The 20925-nt window shown below is 40.0% G+C and overlaps 2 protein-coding genes across 2 annotated transcripts; both read right to left on the bottom strand.

Moving 5' to 3' along the window:
- Positions 1-270: 270 nt before the first annotated feature.
- Positions 271-9604, bottom strand: incenp (inner centromere protein). The gene is made up of 19 exons (XM_085357516.1): positions 9468-9604; positions 9267-9377; positions 8548-9176; positions 8412-8460; positions 7553-7656; positions 7418-7454; positions 7168-7255; positions 6936-7076; positions 6603-6620; positions 5605-5714; positions 5408-5528; positions 5202-5309; positions 4945-5084; positions 4101-4221; positions 3088-3186; positions 2834-2869; positions 2552-2614; positions 2308-2464; positions 271-443 (listed from the first exon to the last, which is right to left on the bottom strand). Exons 1-19 carry the CDS (start codon positions 9602-9604, stop codon positions 271-273), a joined length of 2442 nt encoding a protein of 813 aa, XP_085213642.1.
- Positions 9605-14316: 4712 nt separating this feature from the next.
- Positions 14317-20577, bottom strand: pgghg (protein-glucosylgalactosylhydroxylysine glucosidase). Its single transcript, XM_085357515.1, has 14 exons — positions 20415-20577; positions 19706-20011; positions 19414-19624; positions 18909-19344; positions 18705-18824; positions 16537-16668; positions 16356-16467; positions 16162-16234; positions 15930-16066; positions 15718-15851; positions 15292-15387; positions 15116-15213; positions 14796-15019; positions 14317-14425 (listed from the first exon to the last, which is right to left on the bottom strand). The coding sequence occupies exons 2-14, from the start codon at positions 19947-19949 to the stop codon at positions 14349-14351; spliced, it is 2094 nt and encodes a 697-aa protein (XP_085213641.1). The 5' UTR covers positions 19950-20011; positions 20415-20577; the 3' UTR covers positions 14317-14348.
- Between the last annotated feature and the right edge of the window lie 348 nt (positions 20578-20925).

Here is a 20925-nt window from a genome sequence, read left to right as displayed (position 1 = left end):
AAGAGATTCTGCTTTACTGTCCAGCAAAAACAACCATCACCGTTGTTATTCAGTTAACCTGCTTTTAATTTACAAGCCAAAACAAAACAATTACATCTCTAAAAGCTAAACAAACCACAGATACAAAAACCTACTGAGACAAAGATGTGAAACACAAACATACATTTAAAAAGAATATTCAGAAAAACAAAACAAATGACTTTATTTGAAACAGATTTTCAGAATTTTAACTATACAGCAGTTTAATACATCTGTATGAGTGTACAGATGTTACTTTCCAGCTGGAGGCGAGTGCCACACTGCAGAGCTGGTACGTTTAAAATATCTGGGCTTGCTCTTGTAAAAGATGTTTTCTAGTCGTGGTGACTCGATTGCTCCAAAGAAAGAGTCCAAATCAGGAGGGTTGAAGTATTGCTTCATTATTATCTGCTGCAGATTGGGACCTGGAAGAGAGAGAGAGAACACAAACAGGTCTGTTTAGGGGCTTTAAATAGCATGCAATATCCACAAACACATGTGGGTTTAGCTCAGTTTGGTAGGGGTGTAAAATTGTGACGTAGAGACCAGAACTGTGATACAAATGTCTGAAATATCTTATCATGGTTCAAGTTTCCTGTAGTGTCATACCTAGGATTCTTCATCCCAAGTTAAAGTGTGCTAATATCAAGGGAGCCATTACATTTCAAGTTCAGTCAGGAAATGAAGTTATATTTGTGATCAAGTAATCAGTTGTCCAACAGATCTCAGCAGATTTCTGCCTCTCCCTATTGAAGAGACTTCTTCCTCTCCACTGGTGCCAACAAATACGTTTGGTTTTTTTTGTTTTGTTTTTGTGGTTAGTATTTATTCGTTTGTGCTCTGCCCAACTGGGAATGAAATGCTTGGACCAGCTGGCTGTTCAGGGTGCAGAACACATGAAAACATGGACGTTACAGAGTGCCCTCTGGTGGCCAAACTATACAATCTTAACCACTGTAAATGTTCACATTGCACATGTGCAGGTATGGCCAAAATCTCATATCCCAATAACAATATACAGGGCTGTAGACTAACTTTTTGCCATGGGCGTAACTTTAAAAAGTTAGGCGTACCGGCACACAGCCGACAGCGCTGTAAACAACGGTAGACTGGTGGGTAATAAGCGAATGAATAATACAGAAAACAGATTGGAGACGGGAAACTGAAAGTACAGAGAGAGAGCGAGAGAGAAGCAAAATTCGTGACGACATTGATCAAATGTGAAGCACAGTTTGCTGCTTCTTTTGCAGCTCAGAATCAGCGCAAACACAGAGCGGACCCGACGCAGAATCGCCGAGCTCCGACAGCGTGTCCGTCGGCTGAGAAAGCCGAGAAAGACAAAGCTGATTCTGATGCGTCGGGTCTGTGTTACGTCTTTGTGTGGAATCCGTGTACCTGCTCTCATTTGCTGTTTGGTTGTTGTTGAAATTGTTTTGCCAGGGAAAAAAAACTCAGTTATATTTAAAAGTCGATTCAGGATTTAATGAATCGATATCGCTTTATTCAAGCTACTCACCTCTCTCTTCCACCTGCACTTTCAACTGGACCACAGCCAATCAGAGAGGTCCCGCCCCTTACTATCTCTGATTGGTTTAGTCCACGATAGGGGCATAATGTGTGTCTGTTGCTGACCACAGGGAAGGTTGCAGAATTTTATTATTTTTTTGCTACCCGAACAGTTGGTCGCACAGGTGCAACCAAATACTTTTTTTTTTTTTTTTTTAGTCGCACCACTGAAAAATTTGGTCGCATTTGCGACCAAATTGGTCGCACTCTAGAGCCCTGATATACATCACAAAATAGTGGCTTTCTAAATTCTGTGAATCTCAGGCACCTCAACTTGTCTCAGATTTTCAAAGCAGGGTCTTAAAAAAAACCATCATGGTGCTGGGCCATTTCATTTCACCAGCAATTCCCTAAATTTAGGCTCAGAGTTTCAGCCTAAATTTAGGGGGGAAAGAAAGAAAACCCCAAACGCCAAACATGGTGGAGAGAAAAAAAAAAAAAAAAAAAAAAAAAAAAAAAAAAAATTCTCAGTCTTCCTGAGGCAAACAAATTCAGGCTTGGTGACCCAGATAGAGGAGAGTTAGAGTTAGAGTTAGTTCATGGAGGTTACAATATTTCTTTGACTGGAGCTGTGTAGTAGCAGTAGTAGGACTCCATGGTGAATTTTGAGCTTAGTATGAATCCACCGTAACAATTTGAGACAATCAATTATAACTGAGCTGGATTAACATGTAACACATAAGCACTTCAGGTATACTGAAGAGTTAAGAGATCATTAAATACCTTCTGCCCAGGATGGAATAGGCTTCCTTGGTGCAGACTCGTCATCAGTAGAGTCATCACTGTTTTGGTCCATCCCATAGTCTTCTGAATTTTTGGACAAAATCAAAGGTTTATCTCCACCCTTTGGCGTGATGGCATATGACTGTGGCGAGGAGTGCTGCAGAAAGAGGAGGGAAAAAAATAATTTAGTCTTTGTTTAGAATAAATATACGCGTGTTAAAAATACATAAAAACAATCACATACCTCAATATCAACAGTCACGTTGAGATCACCACCTTTTCCTACAGGTGTGCTCATTACGGAGCGCTGAACAGTTCAAGAAAATTGGGAAATTACACGTTAATTTACACCCTTTGAAACATTTATTATAAATGTTTGCTACTGAGAAACTAAATTAAATGCTAATCTATTACCTTTGTCATGGACACACGTGTAATCATTTTCACATGCTTAAGGCTTCAGATGAAGAGACATGGTATAATGAATATAATCTAATGTAAAAAGTATAATATCTATTGTTATTACCTCAATATCCACAGTCACATTTAGGTTAGCAGCAGTCTGTATTGCATGGGGAGAGGGAGAAGGAAATTTAATAAGGTTTAGGGGAAAAAAAAAAAACACCCTTAAAAGCGGTTTCATTTGAAATATTTTTGTTGACTATATGATCTCAAATAACAGAACGCATAGAAACACAGGAAATGTTTCTGTAGTTTGGGTTTGCTCCCCAGTTTGCACCTATGTTAAGATGTCTCGATGAACTGAAGGTTTTGCTGTACCTGTGTTTTAGCAGCCTCTTGAGCAGCAGCGTCCCTCTGCTTAGCAGCTTCCAGCTCTTTAGCAGCTTTCTCTTTTGCTGCCAGCCTTTGCTGCTCCTCCTAGTGGAAGAAAAACCAGACAGCTGAGCAGCTGCAGTCACAAACAGCTGCTGACAGACGTCCTCATACATTAAGTTAATGAGATTACCACGTGTTGAGTTTTTATGAGAAGAGAAAACTTTCCGAGTCATTTCCTGAAAGAGTCCTGCTAATTAACATCTGCTGAAGTGGATCCCCATCAAACACCGTGAACGAGAAGCTCTAGCATAGACAGTGGAGAACCTGCTGCAGTCTTTACATACCTCACTGACCATGACATCAAATGCAAGAAAGCCACAGACTTGCATGTTTCTGCCACACTGATTATGTGTGTGCACTTTCACCGTTCAGTACTTTAGGACTAAACATTGAAGTAAATCTGATTTCCTTTGCTCTGCTAAATTGAAAGTACCTGAAGTAATTTTCTCTGCCACATACAAAAATGAGCTGAAATACTGAAGCCACTGACAAGTGAACTGTGATGCTGCATCACATTTCTTTGCTGGGAAAGCACCCAGCAATAACACATATTGGTACATACACCACAGAGAAAAAACAAACACCACCACAGGTTCACATTAGGACCAATACCTTATAGTTTGGGCCAATTAAAATGGTGCTTGTAATATGCATCATCAGGGATTGTAACATCTAGTCCTTTTATTTAATAATGCTGCTAATATTATTATTATTAATAATAATAATAATAATAATAACAACAATAACAATAACAACAACAACAACGCACAGACTCACATCTTTAATTTCAGGGTATTCACACCCATGTTTCCTAATCATCTGAATCAAGTTCTATTTTTTGTTTTTAAATATCAAGCCCAAACATGGGGAATTCCACTCACTTTTTATTTCTCTTATTAGGAGTAACTATTGCGAGTGCTCAAACATCAAGTTTTGTTTAAAATTCCGTTTCTTACCAGTTTTCTTTTTTCCTCGAGTGCCTTCCTTTTCTCCTCGAGTTCCCTCATCTCTTTCTCTCTCGCTGCTCTCTCAACTTCACGCTGCAGAGCAAGAGCTTTTTCTTTCTCCACTCGCTGTCTGCAAGCACAAACATCACATCAACTTTAAAAACAAAATCCAAAAACAAAACCTGGAGTGAAATCACATCCTTTTCTTACAGGCTTTAACAATCTTTTTTGTTTGTCATTTCAGGTAATTAACACTTTAGGTATGGTGTTTTGTATATACACTACTCCTCCACATCACTGATCACAGTTTCCTGTTAACTGTTTCCATCTGTGAGGGACAGAGTAATAAAGGACAATTTATGGATGTTTGGAAAGTGAGAAATTTATTAATCATTTGAAATTCACATTGTTTAAGTCCTACTTTGCAGAGCAAAAAGTTTCCAGTGCAGCAGGATGATATCAGAGCCACCACAGCTCTTAGCACTAAAGTTAACAATAGCCTTTTAAGCTAAACATCTGGAGTTATATTTGTAACGGTGACTGTTAATGTTAACAACTGTGGATATATTTTATCTGATAAGCCCAAGTAACAGGTGTCCTTAAATTGGCAGCGGGGTCATTTATAATATGGAGCAGACTGGTTGTATAGCCAAACAAGAGAAAAGACCCCGGTCCTTTCTTTTTTTGGGGATACATTTTCAGTTTAAGAGGTAAAAACCGTTACAGTTAGTGGATTCTTAGAAAAGCCAATCAAAACCTAACAGTACTAATATATGCTCTTGTTTAATCAGGACCACATATTATTCTTCTGCATTCCTGTATACTGTGAGAAGTATTGAAATCATCATATGACCTTTCCGCAGCAGCTTGCCGTTCCCTCTCCAGCTCCCTTTCCCTCTCGCGTTCTTGCTCCCTCTTCAGCTCGAGAGCTTTACGAGCCTCTTCCTCAGCTTTCTTCTTGGCCAGCAACTCTTGCTGTCGCTTTTCTTCCTCCTGATTTAACAAACAAACAAACAAACAAACAAACATGCATGCAGTATAAGAAAATATAGTGCCTTTAACCCTCTGCACAAGAGCTGTAGTGCCAATACTCCACAAAAAGCAAATAACCTGCTGAATCTTCTTCTTTCTGGCCTCCTCTTCCATTTTCCTCTTCTGTTCTAGCTCCTCTTGACGCTTCAGGGCCGCTTTCTTCTTGGCCTTCTCCTCCGCCACGCGCTGCATGAATGTGTAGAATGGGAAAGACCGAGCAAATGTGAGTTGGTTTCTTTTAAAGCGGAATATACAGATTCAGGCCCAACAGAGCTGTTGCATACCTTATCATTTTTCTCATCAAGCTGAGCCATTTTTTGCTCAATCTTCTTCTTCTTCTCTTCCTCCCTCTGCTCCTCTTTTACTTTGGCCTCAACGACTCTTCTTAACCTCTCATCCCTCTTCCTAGAAGACGATGTTAGAAGTTAATTAAAAGAAATTTAAGTTGTGCCTTTGATTCTGAAATATGTGCATGGTTAACCTTTTAAGTTCCTCCTGTTTCCTCTTCTTATCCTCTTCCATTTTCCTCATCCTTTCCTCCTCTTGCTCCTGCTTCTTTTTAAGTGCTTCAAGTTTGTTACGCTCTTTTGTCTGAGAATATAGAACAAAGAGGTTACAAATTAAGTAGATTTTCAAATAAAAACCTCATCCTGTCACAAAGAAATATGATCAAGATGCTGTAAGGTGAAAAGGTGGCAAACAATCATAAAATTTAAAAAAAAAAAAAAAAAAAAAAAAAAAAAAAAAAAGGGGGGGGGGGGGGGGGGGGGGGGGGGGGAGAAGGCCCCCTACAAAAATAAAGCAAAAATCCATCCAAAATGCCAGTTTCATGGTCTCTAAAAGGTTCAGTTAAATCAAATGTGCAGATTAAAATAAGGAAACTATGCATTAAGAAGGCCATGAGGGAAAAACCACCAAGTGCACAAACACAGCACTGTACAAATCCCAAAAGTAACTGTGCGATATACTTCCCCAGTTTTATCTTAATCCACAAACAGGTCAATCACATTCAAAAGAAAATAAATAAAAAGCTTAGGTTAAGATGGATTTCTACTTTATGATGAAATAATGTCTCAAAGACAACACTGAGATTACCAAAGCTATTTAAAGTGATTTGATTTCTGTTAGCTTACAACATGACAAACAAAGACCATTAGTGACCCGTGAGATCAGGCTGATGAAATGTTTACAGAGCAGCCCCTTCCACACACGGCCGCTGTGAAACAAATGCATTTGATAAGCTTCAGGTTGTTTACATGCAGGTCGATCTCATGCCCATAGAAAGTGCAGCGCAGAGTCCACCTTTACATTTAGTACTTGACTTTTTATTTAAAACACCCAAATGTCATGCCAGTGGGAAAGAGGCTTGGATGGGGAAAGTGCTAAATGAGTACAAGTTTAATCAAGTCACACAACGGGAATATTAAACACCAGCAATGCCCAAAAACAAAGTGCTTCGATGTTTGACATTACACTTACCACTATGCTAGTGTTGAACTGAGGAGAGGAGAAAGCACATCCAAATAAGGTCCGCATAATTCATACCAGACCACAAATATGACCCACAACATTTATGAAGTGTGTTTTTTTGTTTTTATTTGTCCCCCCACATTTTAAGCTCCCATAAGTTTCTCAAATACATACAAGATTTAGGTTTATGGGATGCTCACTGATGAAAGGACCTTTTCACATTAGTCAGATTAAAAGTGACTGAATGCAACTTTAAATTCACTGCAACACTGACTATACCGAGCATGTGGAGAGAAGCTGGTACATATTAAATAATGCTACCTTGCAGCGTGTGAAGCCTACCTTAGGATCAATCCTCAGAGGAGTGTTGTGTTTGATGAAGGACTTGATCACTGCGGTCCGGCCGACTGAATTCGGAGTCATCATCAGCATCTGATTCTTTTGGACGGTGTGCAGAAAAGACTTCATGTGGGGTTTGATTGCCTGTTCATCCAGAGCAAACAGAAAGTGTCAAACCTTAAGAAATCCACTTAAAACATGAAAATGTCCATCAACCATATTAAGAGCTTCTTACACTTTGACTTTTCTTGGGAGGAGAGCACCTCTTTGTCGGACTTTCATCTATAGTATCAGGTGCTTTACGCTTAGTGCTGCGACTTGACCTTTAAAAAAAAAAAATTAATTAATTAATTAATAAAAAACAAACAAAAACAAACAAAAAAAAAACCCCACACAACACAGGTAGAAATAAATAAATAAAAACACAATTCATTTAGTTTTTCCTGTAAATGTGCTCTTTATCACAGCAGTCATATAGCACCCACCTCCGAACTGGCAGCAAATTCAGCTTCTCAGTGACAACTGAAAGAAAACAATGTTTTCAGTGCAAATAAGTCTCAAATGAAATGACATTTAGACTTAAAAAAAATATATATTGTATTTGTTAATAGTTTCCATACTTGCTCGGTTAGGAGTCATCTCACTGATAAACAATGATGGGGGCGCCAGTTTGGGTGAGTTTGCAGCCACGGAACGAGTGATGCGCACGAGACATGTTGTTGCTCTGTACACAACCACAGTGGATTTTTAAAAACGAATAAGATGTGATTGAAGTGCAGACTTTCAGCTTTAATGCAGGGGGTTTAACAAAGATTTTACTTTAACTGCTTGGGAATTACAGCTTTTTAGTTTTCACTTTTAGTTTTGCAGCATTAGGCTGAGTCTGAGCACAGCCCTGTACATGTCACAGTTCATCCTGCTACTTCATCAATAAACACATCAAAAAATGACCTGGTTCCACTGGCAGACATTAGGCCCATGAGATAACACTACCTCCACCATGTCTGACAGATAATATGGTATGCTTCAGTTTGGTTTCCCTCTTTCTCCATACTTTCTACTTCTCATCATTCTGGTACAAGTTTATCTTGTTTCCACTTGTACAAAGAATTTCTTTCCAGACCTGAGCCAGCTCATTTAGATGATTTCTGGCAAAGTCTAATGTGGGCTTCCTGTTCTTGAGCATAATTTGTAGTTTGCATCTTGTACCAACTTTGTGCATTTACATTCATGAAGGCATCTGTTGATCACAGAACGTGACAATGAGATGTCTACCACCCTCAGCTGCATGAGCCCTAAAGTTAAATCCAACATCACTCCTAGGTTTCGTGCTTATTGGCTTTGGGTAAAGATTTAGTTTAAGGATCAGTAGATTCAAGAAGACCATTCAGAACTTTTTTTTTTTTTTTTTTTTTTAAAGCTCTGTTACAAAACCATATCATTACGATTCCCATATCCTTTTTTTAAAATAACACTCACACTTCCTGGTTTTCCCTCTCCATTTCCTCCTCCTCCACGCAAGAGTCATCTACAATAATAAAAAGTCAAACATTTCAAACAGCCCTTTAATAATTGGGAAATTAAGTAATTATAAGCAAACTAGTCCTTTTCTTACCACTAACTTTGGTGCTACATGTGGAGTTACCCGCACGAGTAGCTTTCCTCTTAAGCATGGAGCGGCGCGAGGCACGGCGGACAGATTCCTGAGTCATACTGTGCCGCAGGCCAGCCAGAGAGTGACGTAGCTTCAGGGAGCACTGCACAGAGCTTCGCCTTGAGGTTTGAGCAGATTCAGCTATTGCAATCTTAGCAGCTGTACGAGGAGAGGGCTCAGGCTCTTTTGCAAGCTCAGCAGACAAGCGGTCTGCATGAGAGATGCTGACAACGGCTTCAGGTAAGGGAATCTTAAGAGACTCAGGAGGTGTGGCGTTGCCAACTGTGTCATTTGGTTTGACTTTAGCATCATTCACCTCCTTATTTTCAACCACCACCTCCTCCTCCTCCTCCTCCTCCAGCATCTGCGTTTTGTTTTGCACTTCTTCAGCTTTATCGCTGTCATGAGGTGACTGGCTCTCATCTACCACCTCAGGCTTTGTCTGTTTGTTTCTGCGAGTGGTGCGTTTGGACTGTCCAGTGCTGCTGGTGTCAGAGGTGGAGACCTCAGAAATGGGATCCTCTTTAGCAGTGAATTGCAGTGATTTAACAGAAGAGCCACGAAGGTTACTGCGCCTTCCCTTTGAGTATCTAAGCAGGAAAGGATAACGTAAGAGTTACAAAAAAGGTACAGCACGCTTCAGACTGCCTTCACTAAAACCAGGAACTGATAAAACAAACCTTTGCTTTCCTTGATTTTCTTCTTGGCAACCCAAAGACACACGCTTCCTGCGACTGTTTTTCTTCTGTGACGGCGTTTTTGGCATCAACTCTGGTTCAGCATTAAAATCTCTGAAACAAAGAAAAGAAAGCACTCCATTAGAGAAAAATTAAACACATCTATAGAGTAGAGCTACATAGAAGAACATATTTATAGCCTACCTTGAGAACATGCGATTGGCTTCTTGTTGTATCTCCTCAAGCCAAACCATGTGGACATTATCGATTTCATCGATGATGTCTTGTGCTTTGCCACCTAACATCTGCGTGAGGGATAGCACTGATAGTACAGGGTTCATGGTGACGACCTGAGGCACAAAAAGCCGACAGTTCTGAGATCACAAGAATAGTTAAGACCCAATTTACAGGGGTATGGAAAAAAAAAAGACTCATTTTTATCTTTTTTAGTGCCAAAATCAGCAGGGCTCTCCTAAAAATATGTCTTTTCTTTAAGTGAGGTTAAATTGATATGGGGGAAAAATGTAATGTACTGAAGCTTCAGTACATTATTATCAAAGAGAGGAAAATGCAATTTTTCCAAATCATGCTTATGTACAGTCACCTCCCAAACACCAGTTTTGAACTGGGGGGGAAATTGAAAACCTTTAGTTTTTGCTATGATCTTGCTTTCTTTTTCCCTTGCAGTGGAGCCCCTTCTCCCCTCTCCAAGATTATGGATCAGCTGTTAAGAGTCACCTTAGTTTCAAGCAGCCCCACACGGAGCATCAGCTACAGTTTAGCTGAGAAAATAATTACTAATCTTAAAATTTTACCCATACCCTTTAAAGCATTAAATCACCTTATTCAAGGACTTATGAAGCCCTAATGCAGCTGGGGAATCTACTTAGTTCATTGAATGGGGCACCATCAGCGTTTGAAATGTCCTTTTCAAAATAGCTTATTAAAAATGTTTCATATGCAGCAATGTTTGGTTTTTTTTAAATCCTTCTCATTGTCTCAATATTTTTTGCATTTCTTTTCTTTGTTCTTGTTTGTAGTGTTTTTGTTTTGATTTTTTTAAATCAGTTTTAGGACGACATATTTAATTCCTTTATATGACACACCAATAAATAAAATGCACCAATATTATAATAAATGTCAATCGGTGAAAAATGGCTGGTCTGAGTATTTCAATAAACTGCAGATCTACTGAGATCTCCTAACATAGAAAGAAGAACAGAATAGCCTGAAAAAGAGAAATTATCTAGTGAGTGGCAGGTCTCTAGGTGACAATGCCTTGTTGATGCCAGAGGTTAGAAGAGGCTAGCCAGACTAGTTCAAGGTGATGGGAAGGCAAAGGTAACTCAAATAAACACTCATTACAATTACGACATGGGAAAAAAAAAAATACAAAAACAAACCAAAAAAAAATTTTCTCAATGCCCAACTCATTCAGTGTTAAAGCAGATGCCGTACAACATCAGAAGACTACAGGGGGCCATTCCTGTCAGTTACAAAGAGGAAACAGAGGTGACACTTTCCACTGGATCACCACAAGTGGACAAAAGAAGACTGGAAAACCATTGCCTGATCAGATAAGTCAACAATTTCTGCTGCAACATTTGGATGATACAGTCAGAATCTTGTGAAAACAACTTGGAAGCACAAATCCATTGATGGTTCAGGCTGGTGAGGATATGGGGGATATTTTCTCGCCACACTTCACCCCGTTACCAGTTGCTTACAATTTCCATGCTTTTAAGGTCACAGTGTACTCCTCTTCTGACAGTGGTCACAAAGCTAAATTCATCTTAAACTTGTTTCTTGCACATGACAGTGAGTTCACTGCACTCAAACGGCCAAACAAGCAACAGATCTCAAACCTGTAGAGCATCTTAGTGATGTTGCTGAAGAGGAAATTCACATCATGGATCTGCAGCACCTGTGTTATGCTTTGAAGTCAGTGTGGACCAAGCTCTCTCAGCAATGTTTACAGCATCTTGTTGAATCTATGCTATAAAAAAAATTAAGGCAGCTCTGGGGGCAAACGTGGGTCCATCCCAGTACTAGCAAGATGTACCTAACAAAGTGGCCACTGAATGTAAGTATTACACGGGTAATATCCGAACCAAATGTGCTTAAAAAGAAACCCCGGAGTTCCTTTAAAAGGATTAACGCACTAACCATTTTTTCATCTCAATAACCAATATCTATCTATCTATCTATCGTTCCTGTTAAAAAACTGTTTTATAGAATAAAACGTTTTACAATAAGACTTGCTGGAAAGAGATTATGATCGTAATAGCTGTGCAAAGAATACAAGTAATATTAGACTAACTAATGTGTGGGATTTCCTGATAACGTATACTAAACTTGAACAGTGCAGTTTTCCACTTCCGCGACTACACTATATGACAATTAAGGTCGGTGGGTATTTAACAGTGTTGTCGACCAAGAGATTTGTTTTTAATATCTTATTGCAAACCTGGCATGTTGAGATACCATAAAAATAGCATCATTACATGAGCTAAATATTCCAAAAGCACTGAATAATGTATTGAAGTGAACAAAATTAACAACGTTTTCAAATGAACAAGCTAGGTTAGCTAACACAAGACACTTAAGACAGTGCACGCATATTATTTTAAATACTACTGTAAGACTGTTGCAACAGTAATTTTAAGACACATCCGCATAATATAACACATCTTTATCGCGTTTTACTGATAGCTGCTCTGCCGTGTCCTAAAAGTACCACGTTTGCCAGCTAACGTTGATGACCTTAGCTAACATTGTCTATAATGTCAAAATATTTACCTTTGATGTTCACTTTTCTGACGGCTCGTTCTTTTAAAAAGCTACATCAATTGTATACTTGCGTAAAAGACAAATTTGCTAAAACGAGGAGCTTCCCACTTTAATGAATACCCAAGAAGACAACAGCGACCCTACAAACTGTCCCGCTGAAACCGTTTATAACTTGTTCAAACCTCTCCAGCCAATCATGAAGCGCTGTGTCCCCGGGAGGCGTTCGATTTGTGGATTGGAATATTTGGATGGGCGGAGCTCACCCCGGTCAGAATAGCTGGGGATGAGGCGGAGTGCCGAAATTCGTGACACGAGAACTCAAATCGTGCGAACCCGAGCAGACGTTCAAGGCGGAGTTACTGCGCTGCCCAGATTTAAATGGACCAATCGGAGATCTGTCGTGGTCCGCCCCTCCAGCACTCAAACATGCAGGAATGACAGTGCAATATAACCAAAGTGGACCAGTTTAGAAAAATGTATTTTATTCTTTGTTTCGTTCTTTTTTCTTTTTATTATTTAAAATCACGCTTGGAAACTGTGGGTTTAGAGTTCGGCTGGCTCTTATTAGTAAACATCTGGATGGAAAGTGTGGATGTGCTCATTATCAGAAAAACCTAAGACTCTAGATGGTGTTGGATTATATAATAGTTTACCACAGGGGATTTGACGATTAAAGGGTAGAGGGTCGCAAGCACACACAACACAAGCACTCTAGTGTGCCTAAATCAAGAAGACGACACAATTGTATTTCAAGTAAACAGTGATGACCTTCCTCTGGATTTTTTCCCCCCTGGAGACTGAAATAGTTTTCTCCTGTCAGGAAGCAAAGCTACAGGATGCTTGAAGTCATGAATCTTACAAAGGTCGTGGTAGTCTGTAAGTCAAAGTAAACAGAAATGCATTGTGTATATACTCTTGTGCCCTCATCCTTCCAGTCATAAATAAAAGTCTATAATGCATTTTAATTATTGTAAGTTGTTTAGTGTTTTGCTTTTTTGCATGGCATATCTAACTACAACTCTAATCATCTAACAGTCACCATTAAAAAGTGTGGATGTGCTTAGTGTCAGGCAAATTAACATAGTTCACTAAAACTTACTCCCTAAATTAGTCTTTTCTTAATGTAGTCAAAGGAGATGGTGCAAGTATTCATTATCCCCAAGTAGAGAGACACTAGGGAGTGTCACAATATTTTACACGGTGATAATGTATCAATACAAAGACACCAAATATCTATATCTCTTCAAATAAATTAAAATACTCTTCAAACACTGCAGAAAGGAGGGCCCTTTTCACGCACCACATCTCCTGAGGAACCTTGGAAGAGCAAATTTACATTAAATCAGTTAAACAAAACAACATCCTACACTTTATACACTTAGTTTGACCAGTCTATCTCCTAATTCAAGGTATTGGCTTGGTCACATGAGTGAAAATTAAACACCAACCTCCTTAAACCTATAAAAGAAATTGATGGCTGGTGATTTGTTTAATTTGATCACATTATGCATTCCTGCAAACAACTGCAGTCTGAGTTGGACTGACTGCAATCACTGTCAGACAGATTGCTGAAGGTCTGCAAATAATTGCTGTCTAATTTATAAATGCAGACAGATGGCGAACATGTTGCCATCAGTCTCCAGATGTCTGAGTCTTGATTAACAAACAAACTCGAGGGGACTCGACTCAACTGGCTGCCAGCGGCTTGTATTCTGATAATACTCCAGTTGGTAAATCACAGTAAATGTTACTGCAATACTCTGCATATGACAAAATGTTTAAAATTGCTATAGTATCATATCATGAGTTAAATCAAGTGATAATATTGTTACAATGCGGTGCCTGGTGAGTCCCATCTTGATCAAGGACAATTAGCATACATAAAATATAAAAAATATACAAAGATTAAACTCAAATGTCAAAGCTGCTCTGAACTAAAGTGAAAGGAAGAGATTCAAAACTAAAACAAAAACACTAAATAAAAATACGTAATTATAATAACTCTGATAATCATATTTCCTTTGACATCACAAACTTCAATAACTCAGTAATTTAGACTCAAAGTTTCTCTGTATTTTTTTAATTAACTTTAAAAGTCCACAAATATTACACAAATCCATCAGTGTAGTACTGTATTTGTTGCCCTGCTCAGATCCGTAGCTGCTGGGGGACTTAAATTAATACTGCCCTTCTTTATTCCATACATTTAGTAAATCAAGCAAAATATAATAAAAACAAATAATATGCTTTCAACTGTCAGCATGTGAAATGTTTCGCAGGATCGGTGCTCAGGTTTCAGAAAGGCCAGCAGGAAGCAGCTGAAATCAGTTTGCAAACGTATCCGGGCTCTCGAGGGAAAGTTACCGGCTGCCCTGAAAATATAGACGTATACAAGTTTGGATCAGGTTCAGGTATGCACACCGGTTTCAAATCTTTTTCTGGCAGGCTATGCTTTTGAGTTCATGCCCCACACATTATTTTTTGACATCACTTCCAGCCTAGATAAGGTAAGCTGGAGAAGATCACAGTCTTGAAGTTTTTTCCCTGATTATGAGATTCATATGTTTTTCACTTCTATCAATATTGTGTCCCCATATAAACAGTTAAATGATAATTTCTTTTTGCTATACTGTGAGAAGTGTTTGTCTCTTATTAACATAGAAACTATCAAATTATCTTCATGAATAAAACTTTCTCTGAAGAACTGCATGTTCAAACTGCATGTTTGAACTTGTGCTTTACCTGGTGTGAGGGGGATTTTAGTTCCTGATGCCTTCAGGACAACTTGTAAATTACAGGGCTTAGTATTGCCTGGACTGCCTTCCTGTTCCCTCAGTATGATACAGACTTCTTCCTTCCTCAGCAGCCAGTCCATCTGGCTGCCCAGGTAGTTCACACCACGGACACAAAGCTCGCAGACGTCGTTGGGAAGCAGTGACGAGAATGCCAGGCAGTCCTTCTGAACTCTAGGATATAAAACAAGTATGTGAAGCTTTGTATCACTGTGAACACACTGTGGACTGAACACACCGAAGTGTTTATTTCCTGGATTAAGAACTAACCTAAAACCGGTGTAGCCAAACAGCACAGCTTGCAGAAATCCTCCCATACCTGTGAGAAAGTTGACTGCACCGGAGCCATCGGATGATTCACTCCATACCTGCGAGGAAAGGTAATCAATCTTTCACCCAGTAAATGTCAGGTGTGTGTTTATGTGGATGTGTGAGCCAAAGGGTACCTGGAACGGGCCCTGGATGTTGTTGAAGCACTTTTCAAGTAAAAGCTGAGCTTTCTCAGCCTCCCCGAGCTCCAGCCAGCCGATTGCAAACATCCCCTGAAAAAGGAAAGTAAAAAGTTTTGATTCAAATATGAACACAAAAGTCAGTCACTGCACCACAGTGAGAAGTAAGACTTCTTATTAAGTACATTAAGTACTGATTTGGATCCTCTTTTGTCTTAATAACTACTTTAACCTCCTAAGACCCAAACTCTTTCATGGCATGCATTTTTAATTTCTTTCTGCTATTGGGACAAAATATGATGTCCACATATGTGAATGTCAGGTCCAAGGAGGTTAATTCTTGTTGACACAGATTCAACAAACCTCAAATTTAGTTCATTCAGCAGTTTCATGTGACCATAGAGGATGCTGTGTCTTTCATACCCATGTCATGGCTGGACCGTGAGGGTCTGTCACTGGCTCGTATGCTTCAAGGTCATTCCTTCTAACCTCTGGGGACATCGGCAATCCAAGAGGATATCCCAGCATCACTGTGTCCGCCTGCTTCACGGGATGCCCTGTTTGTCACCCAGAGGATATTCTAGCATCAAGTTAAGAATATTTAAGGTTCTTTCTTAACAGAAACAAATATTAACCTTTAATGTAGCCGTCGTACTCAGGGTGGTACTGATGCTCTTCGTCAAAAGGTATCTTAATGTATTCGGCCACTGCTTGCCATTCCTTGGGCGCAGGGTGCTGAAGGAGTTCAGCCAGTTCAACAGCAAACTGAAGACTGAAGACAAATAAGATATTTTCATTATTACTGGTATTGATAAGACATAAGTTATAAGGTGTTATAGTTATAAGTTTAATCTTGAATACAAATACCCAAGCTTGGCCACTGTGTTTGTGTACACAGAGTCATTGACATTGTAGTAATATTCATCGGGTGGCATGACACCTGAATGGAAACAACATGAAGTTAACGTTCAATATAAAATAAACCAAAGTGTGAGTAAGATCCTTTCATTAAAGCGGGTAACTGATGCACTGAATTTATTTGGCGTGACGAGGTTGAGTACCATCTAGGTGATATTTCTGGTCCTCGGGCTTCCAGGTTACCCTTGAAACCCAGTAATCAGCCACACCATAGATGACCTCGCTGCCCAGTCCCTCTCTGAACATGGACAGATCCTAAAGCAAAGAGCTAGATTAACGACGCCAGGTAGGAGGGACAGTGAGTGGGGATGTGAACGAGCATACCTCGGTGAGGTAGAGATAGTGCTGGAAAGCCAATGTGACATCTCCGTTGATGTGAATCTCTTGTTGTCCATAAATGTCCTCTGGACACACCTCTCTCCCTGACACAGCACTCTCCCACGGGAACTTTAGACCCTGTAAAACAGCATATTTCTTTAGAAGACTCAGACTCTGTTTGATTGTTATTATTAAAAAGTAAAGCCGGACCTACAGAGAGTCAAATATATGGCTCTACAATAGCATACAGCAGATACTAACTGTGCACCAATGGTGCAGATGTACAGAAAATATTACAACCACTAGGGTCTGAGGTGTTAATACAGCTTTATTCTCATGCCAAGTTCATCTTTATTCTAGGATTTTCATTATTATATCCCAGTTGTTACTCTTACTCTCAGAATATGTCACACAGTTAAACAAAACAAAAACAAACTGCAAGAAAAAAAGGATTATAAGAGAACATGGATTTTCCACTAAATATGGGCACTGTGAATGCACCAGGACACGCAACAGCTATTACGATCATAATCTCTTTCCAAGTAAGTGATGGAAGGATACCAGGTTTCAACAAAGTCGTCCTGTTTATCTTTTACAGTATATCTGATTTTACAGTTGAATCTGTCGTTTCTGCCTCACTGTTGTACCCACTGCTTGTTTTGTTTTTTTTACAATCTAACACTGAGTTATTTGCCTGAAATTCCTCAGAAACTCTTAATAGTATTAAGATTTGCTCTGGTTCTGAGTAGTTTTGATATTACAGATTATATGTCCAACCTGTAGTATTGCTTATACAGCATCCTTGCAGGTAACTGTGAAAGTATTCAGAAGGTTAATATGTCACATCCTATATTAAAAAAAGCACAACATTTGAAAAAATGTCTTAATGGACTTTATTGTAAATATCTGCACAGGAATATTAATTCCACTGTGTCAGGAATGTGTTTTAAGACCTGTTCTGATAACAAAATCCGCCTGCGAGCCTCTAAAACTGAACAACGAACATGTTGGATGTTATTGTTTAGTCCATAACCAAATATTTAGAGAGTTTGGTTGGGTGGAAATTGTGTAAATCTACCAAATGGAATCACCACTGTTGGTGGAAACTAATATTAACACGAATAACTTGACTGTTTAACCAACATTAAACAATGGTTGAACAATAATTGGTTACAGCTAAACCCGGCCAAAACAGAAACTTTTGATTATTGCACCAGACCAGACAGTGCAATACCTGATATTAAACGGCGACTGGGTGACTTAGGTTCCTCACAGAAACATAACCTTAGAAACCTGGGTGTTGTTTTTGATGAAGCTTTTTCTTTGGAGGGACATTTAAATCAGATAGTAAGAACCTGCTTTTTTCACTTGAGGAAGATTACAAAACTTAGATCTATCGTGTCGATAAGTGAACTCGAGATGATAATACATGCTTTTGTCTCTACAAGACTCGACTACCGTAACAGCCTGTTTACTTGTCTAAACAAGAAAGGGCTAGCTCGTCTACAGGTTGTTCAAAACTCTGCAGCGAGGCTACTGACCCCCTCAAACAAGGGAGCTCACATGACCCCTGTGTTACAGTCGCTGCACTGGCTACCAATCAGATTTAGGTTCCATTTTAAACTTCTAGTTTGAACTTTTAGAGCATTACAGGGACAGGCCCCTCCCTATGTTGCTGATTTGATTCGTACACATACCTCTTCTCGTAACATGAGGTTATCAAACCAAAACCTTTTAGTGGTCCCCCACACTCGTTTTAAAACTCGAGGGGACTGATCTTTCCAAGCTGTTGCACCCAGACTGTGGAATGCACTTCCCCAATTTCTACGGTGTTTGGATTTGGTGGAGACCTTCAAAAAGCAGCTAAAGACATTTTTATTTCAAAAAGCTTTTAACTAGACCAGGGTTTTTATGATGTATTTATGACTGTACTGTGTTTTTACCTTGTAAAGCACTTTGTGACACATGTCGATGAAAGGTGTTATATAAATAAACTTTACTTACTTACTTAACTTTATTTAATTTTTTTATTATTGTAACTTTGTTATTTACTTTACTGTGTTCTGATGTACCACCACATCATGAGTGCGTTTGTGTGTTCTGTTTTCAGAGTTGAACAGAAAAAAAAAACAGTAGAAACAAAAAACAAAAACACTCCACCGATCGTCTTATACCTTGTAGCCTTGCTTTTGGGCGTTGTCTTTAGCACCATCTATGGTCCCCACCCTGTACTCCAGCACAGCTCGGGCTAGTTTCGGATAAAAAAGGGCTATCCCGGGATACATCCAGATGTCCTGCCACAGGAAGGAAGAGTCATTGTGTGACACAACATATAACAGAATCAACAACACATGGCCATTGGCTGAATCTAGCCTCACTTGGTCCCAGAAAACATGGCCCCAGTAGTCCTGGCCTTCTCCACCATTAGAGAGCCCTCCTGGACTGACTCCACCAAAAGAGCTGGAGGTGTCATGTATGGACGGGAAAGCGCTGAGGAGGTAGAACATGCAGCCAATCAGGGCCTTGCAGAGGCTCTCAGACCCTGTCACCTCCACTTTGCTCTGCAGCCACAGCTCTTGCCAGGCCTTCTCGTGAGATGGACGCAGACTACCAGTTGCCATCAGATTCAGGCCCTCATCAAAACTGGCCTCAGCCAAGTCTAAACTGCTGGCTGCAACCAGGATGAAACCCCAGCGAGCCTCGCTGTGCTCGGGAGGGAGCATCAGAGTCACGGGCACGGGGGTCCAGATGAGGTGCACAGTAGGACAAGAACCTCCAGGGTACTCAGCTGTGGTTGTCTGTCCCTGGATGTGGCTGAGAGAGGGCTGGATTTAGATTGTGCAACAGTTTTTCCTTTTACTAAAAAAATGTTGTTAGCCTCACCTGCCTCCTCTGTAATCAGGACCGGTCTCAAACCTGATGTCTTTGCTTTGAGGTGTGAATGAGCTGACCAGCTTAACCGTGACAGGCTCCTGTGAGGTCGCCTGACGCTCCAGCAGGATCTCCATCACCATCAGGTTGGGATAGTGTCGGTGAGAGTACAAAGACTGTGTGGCAGTGGCGCTAGCGGAGCTCAGAGTGTGAATAAAAATGCCTGCACAAGAACAGGAGAGAGAAGTATGAGACCAGATCGGCAACAACACCATTGAGAAAACACCTGCACAGGAGAGTCTACCTTTGTGGGTGTCCAGGCTGTAGGTGTGTTGGACAGGTTCCTCTAGCTCCACCTTAACAGCTAGAGGGCAGGGGACATCTGCTCTGTGGCAGCGCCCGCCCTCCCCATTATAAACGCCCCCCATGTGCATGATATTATTGTACACCCTCCAGCCCAGATGGCCATTCGCAAGTGGAGGGAGGAAGCGGAGGTTACTAGGGAGGGTGTCGGTGGTGAAGATGTAAGGGTCCGAATCACAGGACATGATGAGGAGATTACCTTCACTTTAAAGGCTCAAATCAAACCAAGAAGTCAGGAAGTTTTCACCTAAATGATAAAAATGTTTGATTTGGAGTGAAAAACCATTAAGATTAATAATGCAAACATAAGACTGTAGATCTCAAAGGCTTTTTTCCTCTGTGGACCTGAACCCTCTATTTTTCACAGGTTCACGTTAGTAAGACCATTTGCAGAGTGTAGACTTTGACACTTATGTGTCACAAGCCATGCCTAAATATAACCATAAGATGTGTCATGCAGACACTGGTTGAAATTTAGCAACGCAAAAACAAAAATACACAAATAAAGATAAAATGTCCCCTTATCAAGTAAAATCATGGTTTCAAAACACATTAAAGTTAAAGCTCTGTCGCTGCTGCCAGCAGCATGCACAAACACGTACAGTAAGTCCTTAAACTCATTACTTTAAGCGGGAATGTTTTATTCTCACGTGAGAAGGAAGAAGCATCTGTTTCCGTAACAAAGAAGAATGCAGGAAAACCAAAGTCCAGGCGAGACCCGGACGAGATCCCAAACCGCTTGTTCTTTAGGGCTCAACTCATGAAACAAAACAAAACAAAACAAACCCAAAACTTTATGTGCTTTTATTTGTTCGAGATTTCATATCTAGTGCACTCGAAAGTTGTTGATGAAGTAGCTCTAACTCGTTTGTAGGAGGAGACCTGTGTCGTGCAGCACAGAAAATCTGGATTTAGTTCAGGTCTCATGTAAAACATGGGCTGGATTAACTGTGGAGTTTAAAGTCAGTTAATTAAATCCAGATGCTCTGTTAAAAACAGCATGCCCTTTCCGTGTTACTGGCGATGTCAGGTGCACTTTTCATGTTGTGCATAAAAGCAAGACATTAATGTAAACTTTATTTAAATGCTGATAGTTTAATGAGACCGGTTATGTCACAGGCTCAAATGGCTGCTATCTTATCCGTACATATATCCAATTAA

The sequence above is a fragment of the Diplotaxodon limnothrissa genome, linkage group LG7 (assembly GCF_057381915.1).
Source record: "Diplotaxodon limnothrissa isolate DT_005_m linkage group LG7, D_limnothrissa_male_GT1.1, whole genome shotgun sequence".
Lineage (NCBI taxonomy): Eukaryota > Metazoa > Chordata > Actinopteri > Cichliformes > Cichlidae > Diplotaxodon > Diplotaxodon limnothrissa.
Note: the sequence above shows the minus strand (reverse complement) of the source record. Positions and strands in the feature narration are given on the sequence as shown.